At 40.7% G+C, this 26,896-nt stretch overlaps 1 protein-coding gene across 1 annotated transcript in view; it reads left to right on the top strand.

The window, feature by feature from the left end:
• The window catches only part of ltbp1 (latent transforming growth factor beta binding protein 1), a 210,354-nt gene extending 183,902 nt beyond the window's left edge, over positions 1 to 26,452 (top strand). Inside the window, 9 exon segments of the mRNA XM_079689263.1 lie at positions 910 to 1,047; positions 2,101 to 2,262; positions 3,386 to 3,475; positions 4,635 to 4,763; positions 9,563 to 9,703; positions 10,041 to 10,223; positions 13,623 to 13,775; positions 20,765 to 20,914; positions 22,880 to 26,452. Of these exon segments, the coding sequence (XP_079545389.1) occupies positions 910 to 1,047; positions 2,101 to 2,262; positions 3,386 to 3,475; positions 4,635 to 4,763; positions 9,563 to 9,703; positions 10,041 to 10,223; positions 13,623 to 13,775; positions 20,765 to 20,914; positions 22,880 to 23,064 (1,331 nt within the window). The 3' untranslated portion in view covers positions 23,065 to 26,452.
• Positions 26,453 to 26,896: the final 444 nt, after the last annotated feature.

Consider the following 26,896-nt stretch of genomic DNA (forward strand, 5'->3'; position numbering starts at 1 on the left):
CCATGTTAGTGTTGTGTCAGGCTTCTACTAAACAATAAGAACAACGGTACGTCCTTTGATGACTTCAACTTGAGCTATAACCTTCTTAGAAAAATTGACCAAAAGCTCCAGTGTCAACATTTAAGAAATGTAACATTTTTAAAAGACAAATTACATTGTATTGAAATGACTGTATTTTCATACAGTCTGGGAATAATTGATGTTTATAAAAGTCCAATTGTACTGAATTGGTCTTGGTCTCAAACAAAGGCCTACATTTCTTTCTACTTAAAGTAAAGGCCCAACACAGGATTGCAGAATTACCCTTGAGACACGCTTTGTTGTTTCTCAGATCATCTTTGAAAGCAACATTGTTAAGGTTTGCAGACACTATCCCAATGAGGAATAAATGGAACTGTTGAAAATTCCTGGAGTTTGGTTTCGAATGAGTCTGAGCTGCAGGGTGCTGGTGGTTTCCCAGGGCTAACTTGGCCCCCGCATTTTCCTTCCGAGCCCTAACCATAGGACTGTCAGAGCACCCTCCTGCTGCCGTCTGATACAACACTCCCCCACACACATATTGGCTGTCACAACCCCCGAAACACAAACAATAAAAACTAGCTGCACACTCTTAAGAACACATCTCAATGCACTACACTTCCAAACCATCACTGCACAAACACTGTCTCTCCGTCTTCCTTCCTTCCAGCTGTTCCTCTCCTCTCATCGGCCATTATTTGTTTCTTTTCTTTTCTTGTACTTCTATTTCTTAATTCTCCCTAGCTGTGTAGCTATATTGTAATTTACCAAAAGTAGTGTCAACACTACACAGTTGATGATGAACAATCTTATTATGTCTTGATTGTTAAGAGGCTAATGACCTGAATAATGAACAACATTTATGGATTGTTCTTCTGTTCCTCTCCACAGATGTGAATGAGTGTGAGCTGCTGAGCAGTGTGTGTGGGGAGGCCCAGTGTAAGAACACTGACGGATCATTCCACTGCGAGTGTCCCAGCGGACAGGACTACAACGTAATGATCGCCAAGTGTGAGCCCGTTCCCACAGGTGACCCCCCCTCCACTGTGGTACAAATTAACCTGCAGACATCAGAGTTTATAACGGTTTTTAATACTGACTTTGAATACTTTTTAATACTATTGATAGCCAATTCATTAAGTTCTTATTCTGGAGCTTGCTACTGAGTTCTTGACTCGTGTACAGTACTTATAATGCTTCATACACACAAGCAACATAATCAAGTTATTTATAGATGTAAGGTTATTAACCTCCTGACTACAAACACTACCAGTGTTGGAAAAAGTACTCTGTTAATTAAATAAAAGTACAAATACTATAATCTTACTTTTAATGTCCTGATTTCAAAATGTTACACAGGTAAAGGAACAAAAGTACTAGCATCAAAATGTGCTTAAAGTACAAAAAGTAAAAGTACACAGAATGCAGAATGGATCTTTTCACAGTAGGGTATTATTATGGTTAATATAATGTTGTGTTTTAGATCATTCAAATACAATGTAGATTCGTTGTGGAGTAGAAATAAATGGAAATACTCAAGTAAAGTACAAATACTTCCAACAGTACTTAAGTAAATACTTCAATAAATGTACTTAGTTCCTTTCCACCACTGAACACAACTAAAAACTACTACCTTTTTAATTAATTTAATACATCTTATAATAAACAATGAAATGCTTGCACTATTTGTAATGTTATTATTATTACTAGTTATTATGTCTTAGTTTAATTGCATTGTTGAGTAACCTGTGACCCACATTTTTCATTCATTACACAACTACACAAATTCTAAAATGTGTATAAAATGCAGTTAATTTCCACATTATATTTACAAAGAACCGAAGACAATCAAAACAATTTTTTAAACTGAGATGGAACCATTATAGTAATAATAACATGAATAAACGGATCATGAATGACAGCTGAAGCCTGAACTCAGTTTCAGTTCAGTGAATTATTCAGGAAATGGGAACAGCACAGACCCCAGTTCTGAAAAAGATGACATTTTAATAAAATGTGTTTGATACTCATCCCTTTGTCTTGTCTCCCTTCTCCCCCTCTCTTCCTCTCTCCCCCCCTCAGTTTCCTCAGTGGAGCGTAAGGAGTGCTACTACCGTCTGAACGATGAGAATCTGTGTGAGAGCGTGCTGACCAGCCACGTCACCCTGCAGGAGTGCTGTTGCACCCTGGGAGCTGGGTGGGGGGACAACTGCGAGGTGTACCCCTGTCCTGTCAATGGCACAGGTGAGGAGAAGGAGGAGGAGGAGGAGGAGGAGGAGGAGGACTGACCACCTCACTATCTTTACTCCATACACCTTTTTTCAGTCCCGCAGTTTACCAGTTTGTAGCTTGTGACCAAAACCACACCCTGAAGTATCTTCTGTATAGCACAGTCCTGTTCATGTGTGGACAAATGCTCTATTTTTTCAAGGATTTGACACAAGTCTGGAAGTGTTGAGTTAAAAACTAGCCTAAAGATTGTCTACAGCTGTGGTCCGAGTCTAAGATGTTCACGTCAATTGTGGAATTTCTGGTTTAGGCGTTAGTCGGAGCGGAGTAGCAGTAACAGCAGAAAAGCTCTCTCTAATGATTGCATGGCACATTTCCCCAGCCAAGAATGACCCAAGCACATCGCCAACTGAAGAGTGTGTCAGTCAGACAGGTGATGCAATGTGTCCGTATTCAAATGCCACATGAAAGCTACAGCATGATCCCTAGAGATGTTAATGTTACCCCACCTCTACACATGTGTTACCCCAAGCAGTCTTAGCACATTTACTGCACTTAAAGCCACAGTAGAGTGACTCCTGGCTATCCAAATAAGCATGTTTTCCTCTCCTCGTTTCCGCCATTTCCAGTCTTTATGTTCTCTCAAATTGTCAAACTATTTGAAAGTAGAATGTCTGAAGAAAGAGATCTTTTAAGTGCAGTAATTCTGATTCTGACTGACCTTCAAAACATTTGCCTTCAAGGTGACTTTAACTTATACAACATACAGCTGTATCACAAATGGATGGATGCAGTGTGAGCACGTTACATTAGGTGTAGCTGTGTTTCATGGACCTGCACATCACTCTTGTTTCACCATAATTATCTAAATGTCGGGATGATTTTTCCCTTTTTTTTGTTATTCTTATAAACGGGCATTAGAGAAACGAAACGTCAGGAAGCACCTACAATGATTGATGGTGGCTGATATCGGTGTCTTACCCATTTAAAAACTGAGCAGGAACTGAACTTCTCTTTTGGCTTTTACAGTAAAGTGTACCTCGTGTCCTTACAGTAAATACTGTAGCTTTGCAGACGCACACACCACAGTGCCTGCTCGAATCTTAACCTCTGAACCTCCATGTCTGTCCCCTCACAGACCAGTTCAATCAGATGTGTCCGTCTGGAAGAGGTCTTATTCCCAATGGAGACTTATTGTATGGGGTACCCACAGCTGGCAGCTACAAAGGTAAGGCTGAGCGTCTTTTATTTAGACAACTCAACATCATCCATCACACAGCATCATTTGAGTCCAGCAGGAAGCAACACAACTTGATGTGCCCATTTAGAGTCTGATATCAGCATGACATGACGATGCTTTTTGAGTACATTTATAAAATACCCTGTCCATGGGTGTGTGTTGGTCACAATTCTTAAGAAGATAAATGGAACTACCACAGAATACATTTGGAGTAATTTTCCAGGTGTTTATCTATTGCATTGTTCCAAAAGTGGAAGATGCATTCATGAAACGTTACGTCCCAGATGTTTAGTTGAGATAAAAAGAGCAAGGTTGCCGGCAATAAGAGGATATGAAGTTTTGGATTCAATCATTCAAACTTTGTTTGTACAGACCTTTCATACAAGTTCAGTTCACTGAACAGTCAGCAGTAATAGGGGTCTATTTCAGAACCTTTACAAGGGTCTTCATGCACTTCATATAACTGTTTCTCTTCTCTCCACAGAGGCCTCCAGGCTCAGGGGCCCATTCTTTTTTATGATACTGATTTGTAAACAAAACACCTAACCATCAAGGGCATTGTTTTCTATAATGTATGTATGTAAGCATTGCAAAGTGTATAGATGTATCTAACAGGAAATGTCTTAAACCCCAATTGTACAGCATATACATATTAGAACGATTCCAGCTTGTTGTTGGAAAAGCTGTTGTGAAGGCACAACATTCACTGGTCATGGATTTATCTCAAGTTGTGAAGGTATCCTAGGATGCAGTTCATATCAGGTTAAAATAATCAAATCCATACAGCAGTGAGACCTGAGAATATCCAGTCCTGTAACTTCAGATATATTGAAAGAGAAGAGTTAAGATTGAATCTGATTCTAACAGTTAGCAGCACAAAGACAGGGCTGGTCGAAACATTCAACACAAACACTGAAACACGTTCCCTGTGAAACCCTAATGAACCTAGGTCCCAATGTTTCAGGAGTTATAAACATGTACTATTACAAACTTTGTGTTGGTATCCTCTCCATGAACTTACATGAGGATGATGATATTATATTCCTATATCCGTATGCTAACGCTACATGAATGCTACATGCACAGCACAGTTACTCCTGGCTCTCGGTCATTAATTCTGCGAACATGTTTCCTGTCTCTGTTTCAGACGCAGATGAGTGTGCGCTGTTCGGCCAGGAGGTGTGCAAAGGAGGCTTCTGTTTGGACACGTTGGGCAGCTATGAGTGTTACTGCAAGACCGGACAGGACTACGACCCTGCCAGACTGGAGTGCAGAGGTCAGCCTAATACAGCGTTACACAAACCCAGAGTGTGTCTGCATGCATGTGTGTGTATGATGTGTGTGAGTTAGAAGTTCACTCCATTGCCTGTTGCATTCAATCAACAATAAGCAGAAAGACCAGACTATATAGTACCGTATCTATCTTCCACTCACCTGAACCAGGAGGAACGCACATCTACTTTTGAAGTGTCAAAAACTGTGGGTCAAATATCTAAGAAAAAAAAAATGTAGATGGCTTGAGTGACAGACAGATTCAGCTGCTTTTATTCACGGTCATAGTGAAATCAGTCAGTCAAAAGTTTGGAAACACCTTTTCATTCAATGGTTTTTGTTTATTTGAATTTGTTTCTACTTTGTAGATTAATACTGAAGACATCAAAACTTTGAAAGAACACATACGGAATTATCTAGTTAACAAAAAAGTGTTAAAAAATCCAGAATATGATTTATATTTGAGATTCTTCCGAGTAGCCCCGTTTTGCCTTGATGACAGCTTTGCACACTCTTGGCTTCTCTCAGTCAGCTTCATGAGGTCGTCACCTGGAATGGTTTTCAATTAACACGTGTGCCTTGTCAAGAGTCCATTTGTGGAATGACTTGCCTTCTGAATGTGTCTGATGCCCCTTTCACACCAACGCGTTTTCAGCTCCAGCTCGGAGCTGGAGCCTGAAAAGTACCGGTACAGTTTTTTCCTGTTCACACCGCAGCGGCGCCGCCTCTTTGCTCCGGAATCCGGTTCACTTCCAGCTCCAAAAGATTGTCGGTCTAGAGGCAAGAGCTTCGGAGCTAAGAGGCGGCGTCGCTTACGTCGAGGCGTGCAGGAAACTAAACCCAACTCCCCTGAACATGGGTCGACTGAAGAGTCTCGTCATGCCTGCCTATAAGCAGTAGTGCTGAGCAAAGTGAATAGAAGGCAACCACACACTTATAAAAAGAAACACACTTTATAAAGTCAGGCAACACTAACCAGGCTTCGTGTGATTCTGTTTATTTGTACCTTACTTTGACCATCCGTTCACTGTTATTGATCATTGTGTAGAGAGGCAGACGTTTTGTTTTGTATTATAGCAGCTATCAGATGGAATCAATACATGGGCTACACAGGTTGTCGTGTCCGACTATCACAAGTACAAACATAATGAAAAATATGCCGGTAAAATGTGCCTGTAGAAAACGGCTTATGCCACAATAGAATAGCAAGTAGTCAGTTTACCTTCGGTTGCTATGCTAACATCACCCATTTTATACCAGAGACACTTTAATAACAGCGTTGTGATGCCAAACAGCATCAATTCAGACTGACACACATACTTAAGGGGAATTGGGGATATGTATCAGCTGCTTGTGTGACAGTCAGACAGTGAATACTTTAGACTTTAGAGAGGCCGCTCTAAAATATTAGCTAACCCGGAGCTAACGGGAGAATAAACTCCCGTGGAAGAGCAGCCAGCACTGGAGCGGTCGGTAAATGCCGCTGAAACACATTAATAAACGAACCACGGCACTCTGGGGAAAAGTATAAGCTTGGAGAAGTCGTTATTTAATTTAATCTGACTTCGTATGATTAAAAGCAACACGATCATCGACCCGAGCAGTCCCTCGTTGTTGTTGTTGTGAGCGCCGTTGGGGAGCAAATCAGCGATGTAAACGGTGACGTCATGACGCAGCAGCGGCTCCACCAGTCGGGCTCTGGGCGGTGTGAACAGAGCGGGAGCAGAAAAGGGAAACCGGAGCTGAACCAGAAAAGCTCTAGCTCGGAGCTAGAAAGGGAAAAGCGCTGGTGTGAAAGCCGCATGAGAGCATCAGTTGTGTTGTGCAGAGGTAAGGTTAGTGAACAGTGGAAAGCCCTGACTAGTGTTGTAATCCATATTATGGCAAGAACCAGTCATCTGGTCCAATCGCTGCAAAAGTCCACTACTGAGGATGGACAACAGGAAGAAGAGAATTGCTTGGGCCAAGAAACACAAGGAATGGACATTAGATCAGTGGAAATCTGTACTTTGCTCTGATGAGTCCAAATTTGAGATTTTTGGTTCCAACCGCCGTGTCTTTGTGAGACGCAGAGAAGGTGAGCGGATGGTTTCTGCATGAGTGGTCCCCCCCGTGAAGCATGGAGGAGGAAGTGTGGGGGGGGGGCTTTGCTGGTGTCACTGTAGGTGATTTATTCAGAATTCAAGGCACACTTAACCAGCATGGCTACCACAGCATTCTGCAGTAGAATGAAGAATTTAAATTATAAATCATATTCTGGATTTTTTTAACACTTTTTTGTTAACTAGATCATTCCATATGTGTTCTTTTATAGTTGTGATGTCTTCAGTATAAATCTACAATACAGAAAACATTTAAATAATTAAAAAACTTTGAATGAGAAGGTGTGTTCAAACTTTTGACTGGTAGTGTATACAAAATGACTTGGACGTCCACACCAAAAACAATATTATAAATACAGTCAGCAAAATGTATTGTTTATTCACCTGTCTGGTTTACAGCCACCCTCAGAGTCATCCAAGATGTAGTGGCTTATATATGTTAAGCCTCTCCCCCTAGTCCAGCTAACAGTTACAAATAAATAACCTCACATTTTACATAACCTGAGCTTTTAAGGCCATTTATTACAGTAACCAAACACAGCACCACCGGAGTCACCATATCCCAGTCAAATTCTGAAAATAAGATGACTTACCCAGGATCCAGGTACACATGGTGTCTTCCATCCTCGGCACACCTGCACTCTGCTGCTTCAGACTTTATACAAGCTAATTCAGGAGCTGTGTATCAGATCCAGGCACATGTGCCCAGTGTCTCCTACACAATGTGCTATCCGCTAACTTTGTCACAAAGTACATATTAAGTTGTTTGCTAAAAAAAAAGAAGGTTCAAGCTACCTTGTAAAAATGTTAGTCCTGGCCCAAGTGCTGATAAGATGATATTGATATTGATCCCCTTAGGGAAATTCAGGTGTCATAGCAGCAACAGAATAAGAAAGAAACACAGATAGTGCACATGGAATATACATGTGCATAATAAGAATAATAGAAGTATAATAGAAATACAAAAATGAAATGAGTTAAACTCTGATCCGGTGAATGTACATACAGTATATACAGATATGTGAGCAGGGTTAAATATATATAAACATTTAAATGTTCAGGTAGGAACTTTGAAAAGTATCAGTGCGCATACTGTAAAAGCTCTACGCAAACAGCTATGATGGAGAGAAAATCTGTGAAAACATTGCTGCAAATAATGCCTAGCATTCAGTTTATACACATATGGCAGCAATGTTACACAGATCTATTTCCTTTTGTAACCCTCAACCTGAAAACATTCACATAACACAGTAGGTTCAACTTTTAATTTATAGAAACTACAAAAATCCTGCACTGTGCTTTATACGTATGATGAGTGAGAAATGATTGAGAAAGTTTTGAGTTGAAGCACATGGAGTTTGGCTGGACATTTGAACTCATAGTTTGAGAAAAAAACCTCTTATTGTGGAGTGTTTTTCTGTAATAACTCAGTCTTTCATGATGATCCAGTCACAGATCAGGTGAGCCCTGCTATCTGTGTACTCAGATATCAACACAACTCCTTCAAAGTAAATGGAGAACATGATTCATTGTGTTATATTTCCTAGTGTGCCTTTGCTGTTTTCAGCGATGTTAAGCTGATTTTGTGAGCTAGCATTTTTTGAAGGAGTGGGAATTGAATTGGTTGTCAAGTTGTATGTGTGTGTGATGTGCCATCCGACCTCTGCAGCTCATCCAGAATGCAGCAGCTCGTCTGGTCTTCAACCTTCCTAAATGTTCCCACACCACACCGCTCCTCCGCTCCCTTCACTGGCTTCCAGTAACTGCTAGAATCCACTTCAAGACACTGGTACTAGCGTACCATGCTGCAAATGGATCTAGCCCTTCCTACATCCAGGACATGGTTAAACTGTACACCCCAGCACGTGCACTCCGCTCTGCATCGGCCAAACGGCTCGCTGCACCCTCGCTGCGAGGGGGACCCAAGTTCCCATCAGCAAAAACACGTGGGTTTGCTATCCTGGCTCCAAAATGGTGCAATGAGCTCCCCCTTGAAATCAGGACAGCAGAAAGCTTACACATCTTCCGGCGCAGACTGAAAACTCATCTCTTTCGACTCCACTTCGAGCGATACAATTACGAACAAAGAATTGCTAACAAAGCACTTATATACTAATAAAGGACTGGCTTATCTAAAGCCAGTTTAGTAGCACTTGAAATGTTTGAAACCTGATGTACTTATATGATTCTGTCTTCTTCAAGTTTTTATCTTGTTAGTCGAACGCACTTATTGTAAGTCGCTTTGGATAAAAGTGTCAGCTAAATGTAATGTAATGTGTGTTTCAAGGTTTCAAGGTTTTTATTTGTCATACGAACATAGCTACAGTTATGACGATGAAAATCTTAGGTCACAGGCTCACTGTGTGTGTGTGTGTGTGTGTGTGTGTGTGTGTGTGTGTGTGTGTGTGTGTGTGTGTGTGTGTGTGTGTGTGTGTGTGTGTGTGTGTGTGTGTGTGTGTGTGTGTGTGTGTGTGTGTGTGTGTGTGTGTGTGTGTGTGTGTGTGTGTGTGTGTGTGTGTGTGTGTGTGTGTGTGTGTGTGTGTGTGTGTGTGTGTGTGTGTGTGTGTGTGTGTGTGTGTGTGTGTGTGTGTGTGTGTGTGTGTGTGTGTGTGTGTGTGTGTGTGTGTGTGTGTGTGTGTGTGTGTGTGTGTGTGTGTGTGTGTGTCCGTGTCCTGTGTTTGTTTGCTGTTCTGTCCGGCAGACATCGATGAGTGTCAGGATGAGTCGGTGTGTGCTGGTGGAGAGTGTATGAACACAGACGGCTCATACATGTGTTTCTGTACACACCCCATGGTGCTGGACCCCAACTCCAACCGCTGCGTCTTCCCCATTGAGGAGGCTGGTAAGAAAGTATCCTATTACATTATAACACAAAATGATTCTAAATGTCCCTCTAAAATATTCTCAAATTTGTAAAAAAATAAAAATGTGCATTCAACCATGAAGAAACAAACTCATAGCAGACTGTGGAAGATGTGTAGACTTCCTGTTGTCCTGATATGAAAGTGCTGCTTGTTCCACCATTTTGGAGCCCGGATAGCGAACAGGCGTGTTTATAATGAGTTACCTGGGTCGCATTCACAGTGAGGGAGAAGCGAGCCGATTGGCTGATGTAGGACGACGTGCACATGCTCGAGTGTATGATTTATGATTTTTTAAACCATATCATGTCTCTGCAGAGGAACAGGAGGCGGCCCAGCTGGTAGACTACCATGGTGGAGTGTGCTGGCAGGCGGTGACAGAGTCCATGACGTGCACGCGCCCGCTGGCTCCACACATCGATACCACATACACAGAATGCTGCTGTCTGCACGGGGAGGCCTGGGGCATGGACTGTGCCCTGTGCCCCCCCAGAGACACAGGTACACACACCGGAGGGATCCTATACACCTATTGTCTTATTTCACAGCTATTTGCAACTTGTTCCCTGTAGTATTTACTTCCTGTCTCTCTTCTTCTGTTGTTCCCTTTAGTATTTACTTCCTGTCTGTCTTCTTCTGCTTTTCCCTTTCGTGTTTACTTCTTGTCTGTCTTTATCTGCTGTTCCCTTTTGTGTTTGTCCATGGACCTTTCCCATTTATCTAATTTCCCCTCCTCGACTCCTATCCTCTCGTCTTAGTCCCGCCCACAGGAGATGCGAGCGGAGGAGTCGAGGAGGGGAACCGAGGAGAGAGGAGGGGAAGCAGCAGGCGGTTAGAGAAATGAGAACTCCTCCCCTCTGAGCGGTCATTTTAAAGAGACGTCCATTAATGATGACAGGAGGCACAGCAGCCCTCTGTCTGATGGACAGATTTGTTCATGACGACTTATATATTTACTTTGATTCATTCACAGTACGGCATAATGAGACAATAACAGGCTACAGATGTGAAAAACAAACACACACATATATATTTCTATATATATTCATATAAATATATATATACAATTTCAGAATCAAACAAGTATGAGAGCACTCTCATAATAATGTAACACTATCAGAGACTGGATATATCCCCCTCCCCCCCTCTCTGTTCGCTACATGGGGAATTGAAATTACGGGCCAAAAGTTGAATTTACAAGTATTAAAAGTAAGCAGGAAACCAAACCAACTGAGACCTGTCTGTCCGCCGCATGTACTCACACACACACACACACACACACACACACACACACACACACACACACACACACACACACACACACACTCAGGGTTTCCGCTAGGATTTTTTCTTGCCGGTCAAATGTCCGGAAATAATTTATTTTACCCGACAAATTTGAAACTTACCGGTCATGTTTCAATAATAATAATAATAAGAATTGTGTAGCAGAGTTTCCGTTAGCAGGTAATTACCAGACTATGACCGGATATGCTGATGTTTAAAACTCATTTAATGGGAGTCATTTTTATATTGCTTCAGTTTATAATCGTAACAGATCGAAAAATTCAGATTAATTTTTCAATAAATAATGCGCTTCCACAAACAACATAATTATTACATTCAAACAAACTACTTGTAGTAGATGAAGTACATTATTCAAAAGTTTACATTAACTTTGGATAATAACACAGGAGAAACGGAGCCTCTCTTTTCCTCTCTCCCTCCCTCTCTCCTGACAGCCAGTCAGTTTCTCATGCAGCTCGCTAAACAGTGGGCGGGGCTTCAGGTGATCATGCAGAGCTGCTTGTCTCCGTCAGACTCAGCAGCTGATCTGATCTCTGATCTCTCTCTTGCGTCCGGTTATACTTCACTCACGTTTATGTCCATATTGATCAGTTCCTGCTCTCCTGATCGGCCTTTATAGAGAGCATCGATCAAACTGTTAAGAGTGAATATCGGCCGATAATGATTGGCGACCGATCGATCGGAGCATCCCTAATTATTACCGGACATTTTCACCAGCAAGTTTTGAATTTACCGGTTTTTAATAAATGTTACCAGCTAGAAACCGGTAATTACCGGCTAACGGAAACCCTGACACACTGTACCACACGCACCTACACACTGTACAACATGCACCTACACACTGTACAACACACACCTACACACTGTACAACACGCACCTACACACTGTACAATATGCACCTACACACTGTACACACTGTACCACACGCACCTACACACTGTACCACACACCTACACACTGTACAACATGCACCTACACACTGTACCACACACACCTACACACTGTACAACACGCACCTACACCCTGTACAACACGCACCTACACCCTGTACCACACGCACCTACACACTGTACAACATGCACCTACACACTGTACCACACACACCTACACACTGTACAACACGCACCTACACCCTGTACAACACGCACCTACACCCTGTACCACACGCACCTACACACTGTACAACACGCACCTACACACTGTACCACACACCTACACCCTGTACCACACGCACCTACACACTGTACAACACGCACCTACACACTGTACCACACACCTACACACTGTACCACACGCACCTACACACTGTACCACACACCTACACACTGTACAACACGCACCTACACACTGTACCACACACACCTACACACTGTACCACACACACACCTATAGCTCCTAAAGCATATAATACACACTGCTCTGCTTTCGGCACGGACCTCACAGCTGTTCTCACTGTAAACATTGCGTCGCGATTAAAGCAGTTAATACAATAATATCCAGCAGTTTGCAGAGCTGTCATTGGCTGAGATAAGTCCGGCCGTGCGTCACGCCTCTTTTAAACATCACTGTTGCCGGAAATACATCTCCGGAGCATACATCAGTGTATCCTCGGTTAGAGCTCCTCCAGAGAGTCTCCTCGATGCGCGGTCCTCAATGTGCATTTAGAGAAATGAGATGTCCTTCAACATGGTGAGCTGAAATCCGCAAATTAGATCAATGGGAAAGGCTCTATGTCTCTTCTTCTGCTCTTCCCTTTAGTATTAACTTCCTGACGGTATTCTTCTGCTGTTGCCTTTAGTGTTTACTTCCTGTCTGTCTTCTTCTACCGATTTTATCTGTTGTACAGCTCTCTGTGTCTTTAACCTCCTTCCTTCTCTTGTTCTTTTTTCTTTACTTTATTTGTGACCATCATATATCCAGAATTGTGTGCACTCCACAAATATAAAAAACAAGTTTTCTGATGAAGGAAAAATAATGCGGTTTTTTTGGCCACAGTTAACATTAAATTGACCGACTTATTTCTTTATATTGATGTGACTGCACACAGTCCCTTGATCAGAGCTTCCTGAGTAACAGTCTGCTGTTGAGGCAGAGCAGACGGACCAAGTTGAACATAATAATCAAGTATTCACCATAATATGTTTCTGTGTTTTACATTCTGTGGTACCATTTGTATTGGATGGGCAGTTTATGTTAGCACTCACACAGAGAAATCTCTCATGTGAAATGTTTTTTCAACATTGAATGTCCCTACATATTGCATTACTCCATTATAATTATATGTTATCTTATTCATAAAACGCCATATCATAACAGGAGTTCTCTCATGGCTCTTTTCATATAAAACAGGACTAGACTGTAGGCTGCTCTGTAATCCTGAATTACACATATCGTACACACCAATGGCAAATACAATTACAATTTTATGAGTTCATTTTGATATCGACCACCCATCAGTCACTGTCCCTCTGGTCTCCTGGTCTCTTTATACACTTCACCACCTATTCCTTAGATGATCCATAGCTGCATAGTAAAATAGAGAATACATATAGTAGTCTACAAGTGTTAAAATATGTTTGTCTTTTGTCTCTTAGAGGATTATGCGTCAATGTGTAACCTCGGCTGGCGGCGGGCGTATGGTCGCGATGCGCTTGTTGCCGGCCCGGCCCATGAATATGAAGTGGACTCTGACTACTCCCCATCCCCTGAGCAGGAGGGGGCCCTGCCTTTTTACGAGAACGAGGAACGTGAGTATGTTTTTGTGTGCATCCTTTAAAGTTACTATATTGCACGGAAACACAGGATTGTTTTTATTCTGATTCTTCTTACATTAGGCAAGGCAAGTTTATTTATATAGCCAGGGGTGCACATAACTGGTACGCAGGTAAGCATGCGCGGCACAAATCTGAATTGCGTAATGTCCCTTGTGTCACTACGCCCCTTTGCGTACCTCAAAACATCAAAACAAAACACATATTTAGTCTACACGTGTTTCTTGTCAACACTCAATAGAGTAAACTACGAGACATGTCAAAAAACCCAAATACATTAAGCAGCTACGTTGCCGTTTCGCTCCCTGCAAAAAATCTTCGGACTTTCTTTGACTGACTGAACTGGGTGCCGGCCGAGCCGCGCAGGACATAACCGACGGACCTGTGAAGCTTTACAGGAGGCAGAGGCTTAGATCACTGGACGACAGAGTTGTTCACCATGTGCACAGACAGGGTTAACGTCGGTATGAAGAACAGAATAGTGCCAAAACTCCGCCAACTGGCTGCAGTGGGAGGCCCCCTGTGCACATGCTGTGCCCCGCGCACACACTGGAGAACTGCGCAAAATCAGCTGATCACAATGTTCACGCTCTGTGATCAAGCTGCTGCAGTTTTATTTACAACAAACTTACTCAGGGTGTTAATGGAAGAGTTTCAAATCAGACAGAGGTGAAAGAAGTACTCAGATCTTGTACCTAAAACTAGAAGTACCAGAGTGTTACTCTGTTACAGTAAAAGTCCTGCATTCAAAATGTTACTCAAGTAAAATTAGAAAAGTATCATCATCAAAATATAGTTAAAGTACCAAAAGTAAAAGTAGTGATTGTGCAGATTGGTCCATTTCAGAATAATATATATGATATGTTTTGTAATGATTTATCATTAAAGTGTTATCAAAGCTGGTAAAGGTGCAGCTAATTTTACAAATTAGATCAAAGTCAAGTAAAGTACAAATATCTTAAAATCGTACTTAAGTAGAGTACTTGAATAAGTGTACTTAGTAACTTCTTCCCACATCTGAAATCAGATATGACTTCAAGTCATGTGATCATTTCTTAGTATTTGCATCTTCATCATCTAGCATGCAAGAAGTGTAAATAGAGGACAGTGAAGGAGACACTGAGGAGGACCACGCTTCGTGTGTGGTGACTGAGTACCAAACACTGTATCCTGGTACTCATCTGAGTAACTCACTCAAAAAGTTATGTGCACCCCTGATTATAGACAGATACTATAGAGACAGATACTATAGAGACAGATACTATAGAGACAGATACTATAGAGACAGATGATTAGAGACAGATACTATAGAGACAGATACTCTAGAGACAGATACTTTAGAGACAGATACTATAGACAGATACTATAGAGACAGATACTATAGAGACATATACTATAGAGACAGATGATTAGAGACAGATACTATAGAGACAGATACTATAGAGACAGATGATTAGAGACAGATACTATAGACACAGATACTATAGAGACAGATACTATAGAGACAGATGCTATAGAGACAGATGATTAGATACAGATACTCTAGAGACAGATACTATAGAGACAGATGATTAGAGACAGATACTATAGAGACAGATGCTATAGAGACGAATACTATAGAGACAGATGCTATAGAGACAGATGCTATAGAGACAGATGCTATAGAGACAGATATTCTAGAGACAGATACTCTAGAGACAGATGATTAGAGGCATATACTATAGAGACAGATACTATAGAGCAGTGGTTCTCAACCTTTGGTACGCGTACCACTGGTGGTACGCCAGCTCCCGCTAGTGGTACGTGGAGGAATCTGACATATAACAAATATTTAAAAAATATATATAACATGTTTTGTTTTTTTTCACTTAAAGGAGACCTATCATGCTATATTTGAATAATATATTGTAGGGCCATACCTATATAAGGTATATTTATAAGTTTTCTTTTTCAAAATATCAAACAGATCATGCATTTTAGCCATGCCTCATTTCGCTCTATTTTCCTCTCCTCCACCCTGTCTTTGGCTGCAGCTGACCACGCCCCCCTGCAAAGGAGGGGGCCGAGTTACGAGCGTCATGTTACCATGCTGTTACCATGCCACGGCAACCTCTCATTCCCCTGATTAGTGGAGAGTTGGCCATATAGGCGGAGCTCCTCGTCACTGACGCCAGACTATTTTCAAATCTGTAACAGTCTTTTTAATTGTTTTTATTTAACCTTTATTTAACCAGATAAAAAGCATTGAGATAAAATCTCAATGCGGGATCTGTATCAGATCCCGTTTTTAGAGATTTTGGGTATGGAGGAAAAGGGTTGTGTTTTCTGACACTTGGTGAGTTCCCTGACACAACGGGGACACATATTCATGTATAAAAGACGTACAAAGGTGCATTTTGCATGATAGGTCCCCTTTAAAGGTGGGGTAGGTAATTTTGGAGAAACCAGCTTGAGTGCACAAGAATTTGAAAATACGCAACCGGAAAAAATCTGCCACTTCCTTACAGAGCCCCTCCTCCAACACACAAAAATGCGCACATGACCAATGAGGGCACAAGATAAGTTTGTGCACAGATGGAAGGCTGACAGGCAGGTAGGCCATCCAGTTATTTTAGCCGGGCCGGCTCAGATGATTGGTCGTGCTTTTTACAGTAGTACGGCTTCCACAGATCATTTTTTATGTATTGTCAAAACACTTCAGATATTCATTGCTATCGGGATGTTAAGAGCATTCCATGGAATGTAACAAAAAGTGTATCTCGAGCCGGTTTCTCAAACTTACCTACCCCACATTAACCTTTACACATAACACTGACATATACAATACAGGACACACAACTAAGTAAACAAAAAGACGAAAAGCAGTCACTACATTGTGCACATTTGGGGCATTAAGGTACACTACTTATTACTGCAACAGCAGCTGATTGTAAGGACCTTAGACAACTTCAATTTAAAACAGGCTATAGGGACAAGTGCCATCAGTTTGAGGCTTGATTGAATAACATTAATTACAAAATAAATCATACTATCAAAATACTACAAAGAATGAAAATAAGCTTGAGATAATTGAAACTGTGGTTTAAATTAGTTCTAATAGGCTATTGTTATTTTTAGATTTAGAAACGAAAACATTTTTTTTATTATTTCTGGCGTTGCTAATGACGACCATACTACCCATGAACGATTAGCGAACGTTGCAAGCAAGCTAAAGAAAGAAGAAAGCTGAATGATGTTAAAAACGTGGCTCAAAACGGGAGGTATTCGGAAGAGAGGTACAGAGGAGAATATTACCAGCGAAAGTGAACAAGTGAATGAGGAGGAGGACAGTCATCAACCGAGTACAAGCGTAGGCTCCGCCAGCAACACAAAAGTGATATGCACAGCCACTGTGATGGAGGAGAGAAGTGACTCAGGAAGAAGGCATTTGCTCAAAGGATGGAGAGAGGTCAAAAGCTGAAAAAGCACACACTTGTCCTTAATTGTTATCTTTTTTCTTATGTTTTTTCTTTTCTTTTTTACTTTGCCACCACAGAAATGGCAATAGCAAACATCAGCAGACTGAAGATGAGCTATTAGCCCTTAGGCTCATCTGGTCCTGGAGGCTTCATTATTATTGGAACTGAATTCCCAATAGGACATTTTCTGTTTCGATGTGGGTTGTTGCAGGAAGCTTACATTCACACTTTGGTATAGGTCCAGGAAATGACATGTGTGTACAGTTGACATTTGTTGTGTGAGAATAAGTTATTATTTTTGTTCTTTATATTCTCACTTTTGGTGTGTGAGTGAGTGAGTAAGTGAGTGAGAGAGAGAGAGAGAGAGAGAGAGAGCACAATAAATAATGGTATTATGAATAAATTTGCCTCCGAGTCCTGCATGAACTGTGCATAGACTGTATTTTAACATTGGTCATATGGTGGTACTTGGAGAGCCAACTATTTTCTCAGGTGGTACTTGGTGGAAAAAGGTTGAGAACCACTGCTCTAGAGTAGTAGTAGTCTGTCTCTAGAGTATCTGTCTCTAATCATCTGTCTCTATAGTATCTGTCTCTAGAGTATCTGTCTCTAATCATCTGTCTCTATAGTATCTGTCTCTATAGTATCTGTCTCTAATCATCTGTCTCTATAGCATCTGTCTCTATAGTATCTGTGTCTATAGTATCTGTCTCTATAGTATCTGTCTCTAATCATCTGTCTCTATAGTATATGTCTCTATAGTATCTGTCTCTATAGTATCTGTCTCTATTCATCTGTCTCTAGAGTATCTGTCTCTAGAGTATCTGTCTCTAATAATCTGTCTCTATAGTATCTGTCTCTAGAGTATCTGTCTCTTTAGCATCTGTCTCTAATCATCTGTCTCTAGAGTATCTGTCTCTATAGTATCTGTCTCTAGAGTATCTGTCTCTAATCATCTGTCTCTACAGATGCTCTAGAGACAGATGCTCTAGAGACAGATACTATCTGACAGATACTATCTGTCTCTATAGATACTATAGAGACAGATACTATAGAGACAGATACTCTAGAGACAGATGCTATAGAGACAGCTACTATAGAGACAGATGCTATAGAGACAGATGCTATAGAGACAGATGATATACAGAGACGGATACTATAGAGACAGATACTCTAGAAACAGATACTCTAGAGCAGTGGACCCAACCCCTGCCAAAGATCGCAGGGGGGGGGGGGGGGGGGGGGCCAGGCCTCAGATGATTTGTGGCCAAATATCAAATTTAGACTTTTTTATTTTTTTTACTTTTTTATATAATTGTAACGTAATACATGATTGTCACTAAATGCCTTGTCTCTACATTACAATAACATATACAAAATAATGGAATAATTAGAATAAAAATGCAAGTTAGTAGCTATTAAAGGCATAAAAAGACAGCAATGTATAATTCTTTCTTTAATATAAATGTTTCTTCTGCCTGTGAAGTGTCCAAACCAGGCTTGTCTGGATAAGCGCATTTTTAAAACATAGTCATTGTCCATGCCGGTTTCAGTTGGATTATTTGTCACAGTTGCTCCAATCAGATTGGTCTCCTCCATTTTGTTGATTATTTACGACTTTTGAATCCACATAAACACATCGGCAAAATCCGGCTTACTTTGAGCATGTGTTTTAAACAGTTTAATTCCTTTGTGAATTGTTTCCACTTGCGTCGTCCTTTAATTTCTTCATACAGCGGGAATCCAAATGAATTAATCCTGAGTCCAATAACCATCAAAGTCACTCCAATAGTGCTCCTTAATTACGCTTTCATCCTCCTTTAACAAAATACTTCACATTCATCCAGTTTGTGACAGTAGTTGTAGCATTTTTGAGACTTTGAAACTTTAATTACCGCTGTTGCGCCCCCCCCCCCCTTGTGTGTGTGTGTGTGTGTGTGTGTGTGGGGGGGGGGGGTGCAACTTCCAACAGGAGTCATTTGGGGGGGCTCTTGGGAAAAAAGGTTGGGAACCACTGCTCTAGAGACAGATACTATAGAGACAGATGATTAGAGACAGATACTATAGAGACAGATGATTAGAGACAGATACTATAGAGACAGATACTCTAGAGACAGATGCTATAGAGACAGATACTATAGAGACAGATACTATAAAGACAGATACTCTAGAGACAGATGATTAGAGACAGATGATTAGAGACAGATACTATAGAGACAGATACTCTAGAGACAGATACTCTAGAGACAGATACTATAGATACAAATACTCTAGAGACAGATACTATAGAGACAGATGATTAGAGACAGATACTATAGAGACAGATGCTATAGCACCTTTCAACACAAGGAAATTGAAAGTTCTTTACAAAAACAAAAGACATTAAGAGCATTAAGAAATAGTGCAGCGGAAACACGGTATAAAATGACATTTAAAAACTGTAATTATAAAGCGTTCGACAAACGCTATGCTCTATATAGTATACTTTAATCAGGCCTTCACAAAGGTATTGCTTGTTATGTGCCCAAGATACACAACACATTTAAATGATAAGATAAGATATACTTGCGTATAATGTAGGGCTGCTCGATTATGGCAAAAATCATAATCTCGATTATTTGGGTCAATAATTGTAATTGCGATTATTAAATGCGATTATTCATTAACTTTCAAAACTGTTACAAGTATTTTTTTAACAGTTGATTACCCTGAACTTTAAGTACAATTCAACTGAAAAAAAAAAATATATATATATAAGAAAAAAAAAATAATAATAATAAAGAAAATAATCGTTTTATTTCGATTATGTTGTTTTCGTAATCGTTGCAAGCCATAATCGTAATCGCGATTAAAATACGATTAATTGAGCAGCCCTATTATAATGTGTTGGTCACAGCTGCATAAAAACAAGGCATTGCACATAATTACAAATAAAAAAGAGTAGAAAATAAATATAAACATCTCAAAGAAGAAAGAAATTTGGAGCAGAGAGTTCTCTTCCAGCCAGAGTTGATTTGATGTACAGAGTTTTTGCAGTGGGCAGGAATGTTTCCCGTATCGGTCCTTGTGACAGCGGAGCTGGAGCAGTCTAAGGGAGCTCCTTCCTGCCTGTCAGCTGCTGGCTGGTCGTAGTTATCCATGATTGACAGCAGTTATTATTATTATTTTTCGAAGTAGCCACAAAGTTTATTTGATTTAGTTTGTATAGGCTCACGAAGATTATCTTTAAAAAAACACCACTGTTACTTTTGTATAGAAATTTTGGTTTTGTTGGTTTTCTCCAAACATCTGAAGCCTTAAAACGCAGAGATAGATAGATCGACATTTAACAGCGCTTTGCTGCCATCCTATGTTCATAAAAATAATGAAATGTTAGAATGAGCTTCTTTTAAGGGATGATATTTGAACAGTCCGCAGGTCCCCATTCATTGTAGTGTACCCAGGAATGTACGAATACAACTTAAACATGTGATGTTTCTGGAGTTAATTTGTCTCTTTGTGCTACAGTTCCGTTTAAGGCCTTTGAGGGTCTGCGGGCAGAGGAGTGTGGGATCCTGAACGGCTGTGAGAACGGGCGCTGTGTGCGGGTTCAGGAGGGCTACACCTGCGACTGCTTCGACGGATACACCCTGGACCTGTCCCTCATGGCCTGCGTCGGTACGGTGCTGCTACACACAACCAAAACACAATAAAACTAAATTGATAGTCTATTTGCCAGCACTGGGAACCTGGGAATGTTGAGTACACCAACGTTTATGTTATAGTAAGTTCCCCAGCACTTACAAATTGCGGGATGCTAACTTGAATATGTAGGGAAATGTGCACAATTAGCATAATGTGCGTTGAATAGCATCAATTACCATTATATGTGGACAATGGTTAAAAAAATGGATTGGCCAATTTGGGCAATTTTGGAGTAGTTTGGGGAGTTATTGAGGATGCTGAATCAATTTTCTGACATTTCTGGCAAATGGCAGTTTTAACCAGAAAGTGGCCAATGTGTAATCTCGGTGAGCTGATTTTGACTACCATGAGCAGTGTTGCGATCATTAGATATAGAGAGCACAAGATGACAATTATTACCTCTACTGTTAAGAATTTCCCAACATATGCAAGTGAGCATCCGGCAGTTTCTATGTGCTGGGGACCCGTACTACCGTAATTTTCGGACTATAAGGCGCACCTGAATATAAGCCGCAGCAGCAGCATACCACTCTCGGTTCCACTTTTACTTTTGCGCGCTACCTGTGTCACTCTTTTCCGGCCTCCAGCTTTTCCTGCTGGAACCCGCCGCTTAAAGGTGGGGGTCCGCGGACCGGCCATAGAGCCCATAGAGTTAAAGGTGTTGGCCGTTAGCTGTAAAAATCCATAGATTAGCCGCACCGTTATATAAGCCGCAGCGTCGAAAAATAGGGAAAAAGGCGCGGCTTATAGTCCGAAAATTACGGTATACATTTCTATCATTACACTTTGATGTACTCAACATTTCTGGGTTCACAGTAGGATTCTATTAGCTGGCAGCTAGACTATTAACTAAATAATATCTTACATGTTTTAAAGGGGACCAATCATGCAAAATGCACTTTTTGATGTCTTTTATACATAAATACGTGTCCCTGGTGTGTCAGGGAACTCACAAACTGTCAGAAAATAAAACCCTTTCTCTTTTCCTCCCTACCCAAATCTTTTAAAAACGGGGGTACAACAAGCTGATACAGATTTGTTGCCGATATTACGTAATTTCGGATGGTGGACCCACAGAAGGTTGCTATCAGAAACGATGCTGAAGTGTTTTGGACGTAATATGTTCTTTGTTTACATCGCTAACACTCAGAGTTAACGCAGTACTAGAGAGCACATTTGTTTTAAAAAGCAGGAAATAAAAAAAGGAACTCACCTTGTGATAAACCCGCAAGAGAAAAAGGATTTGAGCTCCATACTGTTTCAGAAATAATCCTTGATGTGGTTTAGAACAGCATAGCGTTTTATCACGGCAGAATTTTACTTTGGCCGTTTCTCAATCGCGAGGAAACTGGCTTCCAAGACAATATTTCAAGGATACTACGTCATCGAGTGCCGCCGAAGGACTGTTCCAATCTCCAGCATACTTGGAATTCCACCGAGGCCGCGTCCTTGGTTTGGGGGTAATTTCGAGGCTGCACATGGGTAGACTTTGCGTCCTTCAAATCCCCACAATGCTTTGTGCACGGACCAATTTCCCCAAATCTGTGGCGGAAAATTTAAGGCGGGGCCTCTCATATGACACACACCTGCACACTTGCTAGCCTGTTCCACTCTTCGTTTTCCGAATGCCAAGAAGGATTCTTACCTAGCTTCGGAAGGAAGTGACTCGGCCACTATCTCCGGTAGAATTCTGATCAGGCATTAGCTCCGCCTCCTTTTTTTTTTTCAAGCTAAGGACCCAAAATCTGCGTTTCTCTAACAGGGTTGGAATAGAGGGATATAAGGGATGTTTAAAATGCATGATCTGTTTGTATTTTGAGCAGAACACATCATAGACATGTTTTTATATTTTTTTATATATCTGAGACCCATAATATATGCCTAAAAATAGCATGATAGGTGCACTTTAATCTCATGTCTGTCCTCCTCTTTCCACAGATGTGAACGAGTGCTCGGAGCTAAACAGTAGGATGTCACTGTGTAAAAATGCAAAGTGCATTAACACAGTGGGTTCCTATCACTGTGTGTGTCTGCCGGGCTTCACTTCCTCTGACAAACCCAACTACTGTGTGGAGGCAGCAACACACCGAACAACACACACAGCGAGCAGGAACCGACACTAGGGGGCGCCAAGAGACACTAAAACACACGCACAAGCTTGTATTACTATACTTGTGAGGACACCCTCTGACATTCAGCCACTGCTAAATCTTTAACACCAACCTAGAAGGGAAACTCCCTGCTCTGGTTAAATTAGGCAGGAAACACCTCACAGCTGCTCATCTAGAGTGACCACGAGGAAAACTTTTGATTCAACGTATAAAAAAATCAGGGTGTTTCCCTTTAAACTGTAAAACATACTGTATATGTTAAATCTTTGCCCAAAATCAATTTACCTCGAAAAAACATTAAACTTTTAAGTTACTTTAGAATCAACCCAATCCTAACACAAAACTTACTCCATAATTTGGAAACAAATCCACGGCAGCTGTTTACCAGTGTCATGTATTTTTACTAATGTCCCTTTACTACACCATTGATTTTCTTTTCAGTACTTTTTGTACTTTTACAATGTGGAGTTTTAATATTTTAAATAACCCTTTTCTAAATATTATATGTATTCCTGTTACTAATGCTTCATTTTGTAGAAATCATAAAAGCATGATTTTCGATGGATGTTCACAGACTACACTGTTAACACTGAAGCTTGCCTCACTGTCTTTTTTTAAAGGAATTTAAGATTTTAGGATATAATGAGTTCTTTCCAAGAGTTGGGTGGGAGATTTCACGTCTGTATACAGCTGGCTTACCCTGAAAACTGGAAGCAGCACCATACAACATCTAGTAATATATCCAAGAGAAATATTAAGAAGGATGTAGGGTACATGTCATTGACAGCTTATTTCATTCCAATAGGAAGTTTTAAGGGCATTATGTATGATATTCCGACATGTAAAATGGAAAACTAAAATGTAGCGTTGCAGGTAGTAAATATGAAGAAATTGATTGACATTCTTATCACTAGAGGCCTTCTGCTAGAGCTTTAAAGGTTCTAAATTCCACATTCAGAGCATCAATTGTAAAGGTATGTAAGGGACAACGTGAGCACAGATCAAACTCAAAAGGGGCCTGAGCACCAACCTTTTTGCCCTCAAATTAAAAGAGTCCTTTTTCAAATGTACTTTATTTTACAAACAGTACATTTCTGTTTGCGCACATGTAAACCAGGTAACAAAGAGTTAACCACACAGAAGTGAATTTGCAGATCGTTGTAAAGAGTGCTCTTTAATGAATAAGGTTCCCTCTGACATCCTCTGCACGCTCCTGAGGAGAAGTGAGCAGAGAATTACGTCCTTCTTCCTCTGCTGTGGTCGTAATCTGAGTTTCTGTGTTTGTGTTGCTTGCATAGTTAGTGCATGTGAGTCCCTGTGTGGGTGTGGGTGTGGGTGTGTCCCTGTCCCACTGACAGGGTCCATGTGCTCTGAATTAGAAATTTAGCTCCTTTAAAGAATTCTTAGAAATGTTTCTGGAGCATATTTATAGTCGTCTCTGAGTAACTAACCTCTCACGTCCCTTCACATATGATGAAATATCAGAATATATAATAATCAGCCTTTTCTTTCTTACTTAACATAACATTTGATTGATTTCCTGAATCCGTAATTTTAATGTATGCTTATTTTGGTGTATGGATTTCAAATTATGTTTGTACTTGTTAAAGTTAAGCAGATGGCAAATGCTTAATTGTAGCCAAACAACTTTTATTTTACATGTCGAATGACTATCACAGAGGGGTGGATCTCCGTGTTTGTCTTCCAGAGCTTTATCCCTGCTTTTATCCTTGAGGAGACATTTGATCCTTAAAAGTATAGAAATACAACAAACACACACACACACACACACACACACACACACACACACACACACACACACACACACACACACACACACACACACACGAATTAACGCCCATATACTCTGCACTGTATAAGATTCACACTACATGAAACAAACAGTTACTTACTTGAGATGAAGATTCAGCTTAATCTACTATGTGGTGCCGATGTGGGGATAGAAACAGAATTGTATGAAATGTATGTTTTGTCTGGTATTTTTCTAATTTTGTTTCTCTACTTTAAGCGGTCTTTCATGTGTAAAGGCCTTTTTACTCATTTAACGTATTGACAAACCCATTGGACTCGTGCTGGGGGATCCAGTAGTTATTTTGTACCCAGTCAAAGTGATTGTGGATATTTAATTCTGTGAAGAGGCCGAAGTGGCTCCCTCTCTTCCTCCACTGCCATCCCTGTGTCTGCCTTAAAGAAAAGCTTGTTTCTACACTACAGCACCACCAAATCATGCTACATGCACATTTGTAATGTTCTAAAGAAGGTTTCTCCTGTAAAGCCTTTGAAATAAGCCTTTAGTGGGACTTATGGCGCGTTTCCACTGCAGCGCGGAGCTGGCTTTAAGCGTGCCGAGCCGTGCGGGGCCCGTTTTTGGTTGCGTGTTTGTTTCCACTTGGCCTAGTACCGGCTAGCGGGTCCTAATTCACAGTTTTTCTGGCCCCATAAAATCGTGGTTCTTGGGCCAGGAACAACCAGGCTGAGTCGGGCTGAGTATGCTAAACTAGAGAGAGAATCGCTGGCAAGGGGGCTACAACTACAACAAGATTAACATATTTGACCGTGATTTATTTGTAATACACGTTTCAAAATGATGCCGAAGTAACAACATACTGATACCGGTTAGTAAAAACCATGAATTAATGCTTTGACAAGTCTGCAGACAGACGGCAGGCGAAAGATCTTTTATAATGCGTGTTTTCTAAATGGAGATTGGCTAAGCTAACGTTGTAAATGCTCCGACCGTCCGCACTCACAACAACGGCCTATACAGACATAAATAAACCAGCGACTGTATTCGCCATGACACAGACAGTCTGTGGTTAGTACTTGTTTAACTTTTGTCTAGTTTCTGAACAGATATGAGGAGCTGTGAGCTCTGAGTTCTAACAGCTAACGGCTGTGTTGTTTTTCTGGGGCTCTCATTGAAGATGACGTCACGGCTCCGCCTACACTGCGTTACTATAGATACTACCCCTGTTCCTAAACTGTAATGGAAATGCGCCATAAAGTGAGCCAGTCCTAACAAGGCCTAGCAATACCGAGCGAGGCCGTGTAGTGGAAATGCGCCATTAGTCTTTGTTTTGTAAGATTCTTACTAAGAACTAAAAGGCTTTCCTGCTTTTTCTTTTCCATTCCTTCGTATGTTGAACTGACGGAAATGCATTTTTATTTTTCGTACTTTTCGTTTTACTGCAAAGTCTTGCCAGGTTGTAAAGCTGCTATGGGACAGCGATGGGAGAGAAGAAACTTGTGTACATTTAAACAAAAGAGTGGAGAAAACAACTGTATTTGTAATTTGTACATGAATAAATAGCTTTTTCTATGGATTCATATTACAGTGTACATTAAACCCCTTGGTAATAAACCACCAATTGTGATATTTGCACTGGCTGGCCTGTCAGTTTTTACTTTTTCAAACATGGGTAGTGCTTCTCCTCACTATGCTCACATTTGAACTGTATGTGGTAAAGGTTGTCTTTACAAATGTTACATATTGTGCATGTCTTTATATCTTTTAATTTACAAACAGCCAGTTGTCTAATTTCTTTATCTTCATTTAAACTGATTAAAACTGAAGTATACATTTAACTTACACATTTAACACTGACAAAGCTGGAGTTCATTATAGAGAGGCGAAGTCCCTCCCCTTCCGGTGGGACTCATGGGACCTTATTTCGCAAAAAGTTTGTATTGAAGTCAAGGGAGAGAGAAAGATTATCTTTTGATCCCGTTTGAATTATGCCACGAATTACACATATGATGTTTGTCAATCTTAAATAAAAACTGTTGAAATATAAGACTATGAAAAATATGCAACTATAAAGAC

This window comes from Notothenia rossii, assembly GCF_949606895.1.
Source record: "Notothenia rossii genome assembly, chromosome: 6".
Taxonomy (NCBI): domain Eukaryota; kingdom Metazoa; phylum Chordata; class Actinopteri; order Perciformes; family Nototheniidae; genus Notothenia; species Notothenia rossii.